Raw genomic sequence first — 9,534 nt, forward strand, 5'->3', positions numbered from 1 at the left:
TAGAATTTACATGATACATTATACATTACACATAGGAGATCATCCAACTGCGGTGAAATGTTTCCCGATAGCAGCGGAAAATTTCAGGTAAATGTCCGGTTTCAAGTGAGAGTCCGGTTCAATCTTTCAAATGGACGGCAGAAAAAGGCCAAGCTCAGTGAATTTATAGTCCCTGACTTAGACGATGTTGTTGAGCAGCGAAATCACTAACACGCTCGCAGTCGGGTTGGAGGCAGAAAGCTTTAACAAACAAACACTAGATGAATTTAAATCTTTCCAAAGCCTGTTGGCAGATTCGCAAGAACATCACGGCTTGCGGAGCTCGATTGCAACGTTTCGATTTGCTCTGGTACCGCTTCGATTTGCTCCGGTTCCAAAACATTCCTGCAAGACGTCTCAGGTATCTCGAATGTTGACAAGACGTTGTCAACGCTCCTAACATAAGCCAATCATATTTTTTCGTTGTGAGAGCAACGCATAATTCAAACTCTTGGGCTTAGGCGGTAGTCCCTCCTTTCGTGCGCTCCTCGCCTCCAGGATTTCGCGATCGCGCGACCATTTTTTTCTCGCGGTTTTCTTTCGCGTCACACACGACGGACTAAGCGAAAGAGGGACTACTCGTAGTCTAGTTTGAATTAAGAGCTGTTGTGATTTGTAACAGCTGACTTCATTGAAATAGTGAACTATTTTTAGTTAATAATGAAGTGATGTCACACTTTAGCCAAACTGACCAACACTGCTGGAACTTATCCTGACTTGCGTGTTATAAAGCAGTCAATAGCATTGCGGCTCCTCCCGGATTGGATGCTAGTTCGACACAGCCTACTTCCCCCCTAACATTTTCTTAGTTTGTTCTAACAGTTTGGTGCATAGTGATACACTCCTGTGTGACGAGGGGAACTACAACAGTAAAATGTAAGAGGGGTAGGGGAGGGGGACTTGCCCAAATGAAATAGTCGGGGATGGATGTTCGTGGTCTCGCTAAGGGCCAGTTGTAAATCCATGATTCTGGTCTCACTTACAGTGTGTTCAGGACAAAGACACCACTATTTTTAGCTGTCAAAGTGTGCATTTGAAGACGCTGATGACGTTAACGCTGTCATTTTCGTTTTAAGTGGTATCTTGTAGGGATTGAAAATAAAGCTAGAGTTACACCCAGATGGGTCTCCTCTAGGACTTGAATTCAAATTTTCCGACGAGCATCCTCGACATTTTTGTTTGGGACTCCTCTAACTACCCCCCCCCCCGGTCCTTTGCACCGGGGACATCTGGCCGTCTGTGGCTCGTGGTTATATACATGTGACGTGTAGTTACTCTATTGGTAGGATGAAAGTGTTTTTTGGTCTGACAAGGATCTTGTGTACCGGTCAACTGATCAACAGTGAAGAACTTTTCAGTTAAAGATCGAGGAAGAAACAAATGTTTTCAATGGAGTGTTTCTCACTGCCTCCTTCTAGCAATTATCTAGATACGTTCAACCGTTTCTTTTTCCCTCTTGTTGCTATGATAAGAGGACAAATACTCTCCCAGGATATTTAGAAAAAAAGTAAACTTATTTCGCGAAAAATTAAACAGCCTCGCATCAAACGATCCGGTTAGCTTTATTAATCCTTCATTCGAAGGCGTTCAAACGAGAGCGCTGTATCTCATAAACACAACTTAGGGGGCGTCCCAACAATACCTTACTAAAGCAGAGACACTAGCGCCGTCATACGTCACTGTTCAAGCGATTCTATTCTTTGGTGGGAAAACAAGGGAAATGTCTACCTGTATACATTCTGATTGAAACACTAAATAGAAGACAGAGAAAACCGAAACAGACATGGCTCCTCGTACGGTAGTAAACTGTAATTTGATTACCTGCTTACTTGAGTGCTTAGACACCAAGGACATTGCGACAAACAACTCCCAGCACAACAAGCTAAGTTGCCACTCAGTTTTGGTATAACAACCTCCCCTCCCTGGCTAGAAGAACCAGTCAAAGGAAACACGATGTCAACCCCTATTTTACTGGTAAAAATAACAGATGCTATTGGTAGAAAGGAGAGAAAGTAACAACGGCAAGACTACAGAGTGTTGGAGAGACTGGAGTGCATGTACCATGTATTGAATACATAGACCACATAAGTAGCACATAAAATGGAGAATGTTGCGGAAAAACGGCGATCCAACTCAAAATTTGAATTCAAGAACAATTCTCAACAACATGTCATAAATACCTTAGTCTAAAGCAAATGTTTCAACCTGAAGCCGGGGAAAGCGTTCTAGCTCGCTTTTTGTTATTTTGTGCTTCGGCTGAAAATCCAAGCGCCACAAGCTTCTTGCTCGCTTGCTGTATACATCATCTAGCCTTTCCCATACTGATATGGCTCTCTTTAGCGTATGCATCTAATGGGAGAGTATAGTGATGACGAAAAGCACTGTAACCGTTACAATGCTCTTAAGGTTTAATGCTTTATAGTAAGTTGAGTTCCTGAAAGTATGTTTAATTATCTTCAGTAGTTTCCTTGTCATTTCCCTCTTTTCGACATACTCTGAATAAAATATAATAGTCAACAAAAAACAAAGGTGTGGCTGACTAGGGCTCTTTTGCTAAGAGATAGGTTCTTGGTTTTTATCATGAAACACGAAAGCTAAGGTTCCTAATTTGAGCGACTTTCCTTCTTTCGTCAATGTAACTGAGCACCGCTATAAAGGAGATATATTTTCTGTTCCTTTAAAATGTAGATAATTTAATAACAAAACAAACAAAACTGGTGACTGCAACTTCGGCTCTTGGGTATTCAACTACCTCTTGTTTATTTCCATATCCCTTCACCAACAAACTGAAACACAAGCTTTGTGCTCTACATGGCTCAAGAAGGTTGCTTAGTATTTAAAAATGCCCTTATCTCTTTAGATTATCACAATTCATTAAAACTTTGATTGACTTGATCGTTTATCAATTTCAACCACAAAACTGTTTTTTAAATCTGTTTCTTAGACTTCACACTTATTACTCTTAACTCTGACGCGCCTCAATCTACGTTCTAACCCTCCCACGAACAAAGCTTCAGAATCTGGTTTTTCAGGCCTGTGGGGGTGGTACTTCTTCCACATAGATCCGGGACACTGAATTCCATCCTGTGTAGGCGTCAGCAGATCCGTAACCAGCACAGTTACCGACCCAGAATCCCACGCGCACAACACCCTTGTGGACTTTTTCACATACTCCTTCGATTTGTCGTGGACGGTGCAAGTTCTTTTTGGCGCCATTTCCATGTACCATGTAGACCACACCATCAATCGCTGCTGGAGCAGAGCACTCGGTACCGTTGAAAGTGAAGTACCATCGTCTGCAGCAACCATGGCAGTTATAGAGGCGAAGATTGCCATTCCAAAACACCCTCAGGCCTGAGTTGTCTGACTTTTTCTTGAAAACGCATTCCTACAGAAATAAAATAAAAAACAAGGTCAACTAGAAATGTAAAGATGTGAGCCTAGAAACTAGATGATCACTCAAATTGTACGGCATTACTATTTTAGACTTCAATGTTACAGATTACGTAGGTTATTGCTTTAAAATTCCATTCGTTGGTTTCTCTTGTTTTGTCGCAGGATTAATCAAGTCGCAACAACGTCTTTTTTTTGCTTTGGATAGCTACTGGGTTAACCTACTAACCATGTCTAATGAGACGCCTAGGAGTAAAATTCCGATTATTCTTCTGCAATATTTACCTTGATCAATCCAGTATCCTTGCCGTCGTTTATATTTTTCCAAACGCATTGTTTCCAGTTACTTCCCAACGTGCCTGGAAGGCCCTTCGGGCCTGGAGGGCCCTGACTTCCTTTATTGCCTGCGTCACCTTTGGTTCCTCGTGGTCCCTTGGGGCCCTGGAGGCCTTCACTTCCTGGTTTCCCTGCGTCGCCTTTGTCTCCACGTGGTCCCGTGGATCCTTGTGGACCGGGTGAACCAGCAATGCCTGCTGGTCCTGAGGGTCCAGGGTTTCCCGACATACCTGGGATTCCCGGCGCGCAAAAACAGGCACCATAACCACAAGGTCCATGAGGTGGAAACTGGTGAGTGCCCTACATGTGCAGAGGAAACAAAGCTTTTATTTTATCCTGATCTATTGATATGTTGACTTAACCGACAATTCTATAGTAGTTGTCGGGCGATTTAATTCATCAAACTTTCCTCTAATTTCATGTTCTTATTTGCATTCTGCCATAAACATTTATTGACGGGGAAAAATAGAGAAGAAGGCGCAAATGAACTTACCATGTTTGGAGTTGTTTTACCACTGCTGTTGTTGTTAGCTGCATAGCACAAGGCGCTCAGAGTTAAAATCAGTAAACACAACATGATGATCGGCGAAATTTTCGTATGGGATTGTGACATCGTTAGATATTTTGTGATCTGTAAGGAATATGAACATCAAGGCAATAAATATTGACGATAGAAACCGGCAGGATGAGATAATTTTGATGATTTCTTGCCCAGTGCGATATCAAAAGATAGGTTACAATTCTCAGCTCAATTTTTTGCTTGACATTTTGCAAGTTAATGTATAAACTGAGAAAGATCGAGATCATTTTCTCTTGATAAAAAAATTTACTTGCACAGTTAAATAAGCTTTTTTATAAATAAACGTTCCTACGTTGTTCCAGATGGTATCATTTAAAGGAAAATGACACTCCGAAAATGTAACAAAACGTTCTCTCTAGTTCTCTCTCTAGTAAACGAGTTTCCAGTAAAACGTTTGAGAACACGTTTTGAACATTGTTGCCTGTTAAATGGAATCCTCTTACAGTTAAATAAGCATATTTGATACAGTTCCTACCTTATTCCCGTTGCTGTCAACTGAAGGATGATGACGCATCAGCGATGTAACAGAACTTTTTATCTCTATACAGTGAGCGAGTTTCACGTGAAAACATGTTTGCCTATGTTTACTTGTAAAATGCAAAAATAAGACCAACAGCCTTATTGGCTGGATAAAGTTTAAATCGACCAATGGCGTGGACTCTTTTCTTTGTTATCATCATAAACGGGTTGATACACGTTCGAAGTATAATTAAAAAGACGTGCTGTCTCATTGGTTATATTTATTCTCAATCGACCAATGAAATGGATTCTTATTTTAAATTTACTTTCCTTTGAGGTAGTTAAGCACGTGGTATGATAATTTGCAAATTTAGCATTAGCAAGAAAAGGAAGGAAAGACAATTTACTCGTTGGAATCCACTTTCAAACATACTTCGATGGAAAAACACTCCTTGTAAAACAACAATGTTAATTAGTGTGGACAAAGTCTTTTTCGTTTTTTATCGACGTTCTTGCAAATATCTTAAGTTTTCATAAATTTCGAATTCTCGTAGTTTTGTTGGGCCTTCCTTTAACATCCTGAATTTATCGTTCGATTTTCCTGGAAGTTCACGCTTATCATCTTAATTTTTCTCTATTTAAATTAATTCTATCCTAACGAATTCAGCAATATTTCGCCACAGTTTTTGGATACAATCTACTGAAAATAAAAACAAATTTTCGAAACTACGTTCAATGCCAGACGTTCAATTTAATGAAACTCTTAATTTAATAAGTATAGATAGAAAACTTTTGGACTTAATTGTTTCATGTCTCAGGTTCCCATGGCTAGACGAAAATTGGACTTTAGCAATTGAAACTTATGTTGGTGACAAATCATTAACACACAAGAGGAACTTTTCATTTTAAAAATAGTATCTTCATGGAAACGAGAAGTTCTTAGCTTGACTCAGAAAAGAAATACAGTACGCTTAAATGTTCTTGAAATGGTTAAAACCTAAGTTGTTAAACTATACACCAAAAGTGATTTACACACAAGGAACTTTTACTGTAAAATGGATTTAAGTTACCGTTCTTAAGTGTTTTTCAAAATTGAGAAAAGTATTTCGTTGATTAATTGAACTGCAGACGCATTTTTAGCGATCAAACTACTAAACTCTGAACTCAGTCAAATGAAAAAACTGAACTTTTTACCTCTGAAGTAACAAAGCGTAACAGCAAAGACTAAAAGGAAGAAACGAAAAGAAAAGAGTTTGTAAGATGTAATTTAAAAATGAGGAAACAATTAATAAAAATATGTCGAACTCAAATGAAAACTTACATTGCCGCAGTTTCTTGTATCGTCTTATTTCAGACTAAGCTGCAGACTCGTTTTTCTATGTTTGTTTAATGAGTTACTCGTCAGAACAAGTTTTTTGAGACAAGGTAAATTCTGACACGTATAATGCTATTAGTCAGGACGCTTTGTTTTTTGTTTAGACACGGATTTGTTGAATAGAATGAAGCCTTCCGTTGTATTTTTTCACCTTTAGTTTCCTTACTGCTGATGACATGATAATATCATACGCGAAACAAAGTCGTGGTCTTTAGGTCCCTTGCAATAAAATATATCACTGCCTCTTTTGTTCAAAAAAAAGGGGTCAGTCTATAAAAACTAGGCCTGAAAACTAGTTGAGAATAAGACCCAGCTAAAAAAACAAGGTTCAGCCTTCGTTCAATTCCTTACAATATGCTTCGGGCATTTTTTTTAAGATTTTTGATATAACCAAAGAGAAATGATTGTAAAACTAGAACTATCAAGAGCAAAAGCATAACAAAATTAAAGAATGTCATGACTCAGGAAACGGAGCCATTATCTATCCACTGCATGATCTCATTCTGTAGAAATCATTCCCAGTGGATTTTACTGTTTTGTAAAGAAAGGAAAACTAAGCCGAGAGGGTTGTGTTCTTTTATTTTTCGAGTTTCGAATTTAGTTTATTCAGTTTGTTATTCAAAATACTCAAAATAAAGCTACATTTTGGGCGTAAATTAATTCTCAGGGCACCAAACAACTGAGCAGTTCATTTTCGACAGTTTCCCATCTTGAATTAAATAATGTAGTCTTGTATTTTAAGTGATCTAGTTTTCATGTTCGTGAAAACATTTCATTCTTTATAACAAGAATTTATTTAATGTGAACAAATGACCAATTATTTAGTTTCTTTCCATTGGTTTTAGACCAGCGGAACAGTTTTAAACAATTCCTATCTTCACTAAAACTAAAGAGGCATTTAAATCGCAGCATTTGAACATTAAACGCATGTAAACATATCTAAATCAATTACCTCTGAAGTAACACAACGTTTCACTTGGTTGTATGGGCAGAAACAGCAAAAAACTGAAATGTAGAGAATAGATAAAGTGAAGTTTAACAACAAAACGAGCAAATTAAGGTCTGAAAAAGATAACCAGAACCGAATGAAAGCTTACATCGTCAGCTTCTTGAACTATGTCTCTCTCCAAAAGTGGAGCTAAATGCAAAACTCTTTCTCTCTTCTTTATTTAAAGAAGTTCTCGTTAGAACAAGTTTGTGACGCAATGTAGAAAATATTTAAAAATTCAAGGTTTCTTCTTACGCGCAGTGTTATTCGTTGAAACATTATGTTTAGTTTTATAAGCTCCAATGGGATGATGCCGTCTATTTTTGATATTTTTTGATGACATTTTGCTTTGTTAGCGAAGGTCCACGTGCAATGTTCTGTTTTCCTGGGGCGAAAAACAGTGCAAATCATTGCCCTCGAGTTTAGACGATTTAAAAAAAAATTTGTCTTCAAAACTTGAACTTAGAAATGGTATTCAGTAACTAAAACACTGTTGCTTGAGTTAGTATTATACGTCAGTAATGAGTAAGTTATAAGTAATTATACTTCAATATACAAATATAAAATACACCATGACGGCAGACGTTTGACTTAAAAAACTATATGTTTGATATTAAAATTTTACGGACTCAACAGAAGATTTCATTGCTCTACTATGTTTTATCTAACGCTCACATCAGTAGGTTGACTTGCTGCTGAATATCAAGAACATACACACAATCTGTTTGGATTGGAGAAATTTAGGCGGGCCAACTTTAGAGTTCGATCTAAATTCATTCTTCTTCCTGCTGGTTCAATTTTTGTTTCCATCGATGAACAGGCGCTTCGTGAATGTTGTATAAGCAGATGTTCTTACCTGCAAAATAAACGTTCGATCGGCTTGGGGTCATATCCTGACAAGAACTGCTAGCGATTGGTTCATTAGTGATCCTCTGGGTTGTTTCATTTTGGTTGGTTTTAAAACTTGTCGTTCGCGAACCAAATCTTTGTCAGGTTCATTTCTCATTCCTAGAAAAGCAAATACAGTCCACGCGCCATAACAACTTTTCCTTCTCTTTCCGGATGTCTTCTTGGTCGATTGCCAACGTTAACATGGAAAGATTCATTAAGTATAACGCAGTGAAAAATCAGTTATAATTTTTGAAAAAAAAGGAGGAAAATGTTGCCCTAAAAATTGTTCGGTTTGCAAAATTTTTATGACGCAACGTTCATGTTCCTTCCAGTTCGTCATTTACCATTGTCCATTGTTTTTAACAGTTCGTTACTGACATTTCTGCCAATTATGTCTATGAAAGTTCCTCTTTATATCCAATGAAATAGGTTGGTTTCGTTTCTATGTGTTTTCTCAACTCTAAACGTCAAGTTATGTTCAAATCAAAATTACTGATTCAATGGCCGGATTTATACTACAGACGGATCATCCGTCTGGGATGAACTTGGGCAAAGAACGATAGTTCGTCGATAATTCGTCTGTGTATAAATACGCGCAAACAGACGGATCATCCGTCCAGACGCATTATCGTGATAGTTCGTCTTGACCCACGAACTTTCGTGGATAACCGTCTAGATGGATGGTCCGTCTGTTTGCCCGTATTTATACACAGACGAATTATTGGATGAGCTAGTGCTATCCTTCTTTGCCCAAGTTCATCCCAAACGGATGATTCGTCTCTAGTATAAATCCAGCCAACGGTTAACAATGAAGTTAGTTTACTGCACTCGATCATTTCCTTGTCGTTTACTAATTCAACAGTAATTATTTCAATGTTAAAGTCCTTTAATACATTCGTTTGGTATCATACGCGCTTTTGAGTTGTTTTTAATGATCAAGATAAACAAAACTCCACCTTCAGTCAGTAAAGGACATCAATATCTAGATCAGTTTGAATTTTTAATCGAAAATGCAGTCTTGTGATAACTGTGCACAAGCCAGTCGACCGTTAATATTTAGTCGCTGAGTCACGAGACTTGCTACTAAGGGAAGAAGTTGTAAAGTCGAGCTACTTCAGCGACGGTGGGCAACGAAAAGAACCCTAGAAACACTAATATAGAAAGGACTTTGCAAAAGTCCATTTTCAGGCGATTAATACGCGATTTACTCTGTTCCTCTCTCTCAGTTAGCTTCATTTCCAGTCCCACCGCTTTCTTAATGTCTCACTCTTACAGCCCTCACCTTCCCCTCCCTCTGTTAGCTTAACTCCTACTCCCTTGGTTTCTTTTTTGTCTCACTGGTACAGTATTGCCCTCACCCCCTCCTCTCTTAACAGCACCTACCCAATTCCCCTGGGTTTCTTCTTGTCTCACCCCAGCTCTTCGCCAAGTCGAATTGTCTCGCCCTAGGTTCGCTCGCCCTTCCTCCGGTGT

The 9,534-nt window shown here is 38.6% G+C and overlaps 1 protein-coding gene across 7 annotated transcripts; it reads right to left on the minus strand.

The window, feature by feature from the left end:
* Positions 1–2,767: 2,767 nt before the first annotated feature.
* Positions 2,768–8,382, minus strand: LOC149113107 (uncharacterized). Of its 7 annotated transcripts, XM_089287897.1 has the most exons (7): positions 7,280–7,349; positions 7,135–7,187; positions 6,002–6,031; positions 4,824–4,888; positions 4,262–4,399; positions 3,718–4,068; positions 2,768–3,427 (listed from the first exon to the last, which is right to left on the minus strand). In XM_089287897.1, the coding sequence occupies exons 4-7, from the start codon at positions 4,860–4,862 to the stop codon at positions 3,068–3,070; spliced, it is 888 nt and encodes a 295-aa protein (XP_089144023.1). In that variant the 5' UTR covers positions 4,863–4,888; positions 6,002–6,031; positions 7,135–7,187; positions 7,280–7,349; the 3' UTR covers positions 2,768–3,067. The 7 variants fall into 7 exon arrangements, with proteins under 7 accessions (XP_089144023.1, XP_089144021.1, XP_089144024.1 ...); XM_089287895.1 differs by lacking the exons at positions 4,824–4,888; positions 7,280–7,349 and adding an exon at positions 8,027–8,382; XM_089287898.1 differs by lacking the exon at positions 6,002–6,031.
* Between the last annotated feature and the right edge of the window lie 1,152 nt (positions 8,383–9,534).

The sequence above is a fragment of the Orbicella faveolata genome, unplaced genomic scaffold (genome assembly GCF_042242905.1).
Source record: "Orbicella faveolata isolate gen_17 unplaced genomic scaffold, um_ofav_v1 contig_15, whole genome shotgun sequence".
Lineage (NCBI taxonomy): Eukaryota > Metazoa > Cnidaria > Anthozoa > Scleractinia > Merulinidae > Orbicella > Orbicella faveolata.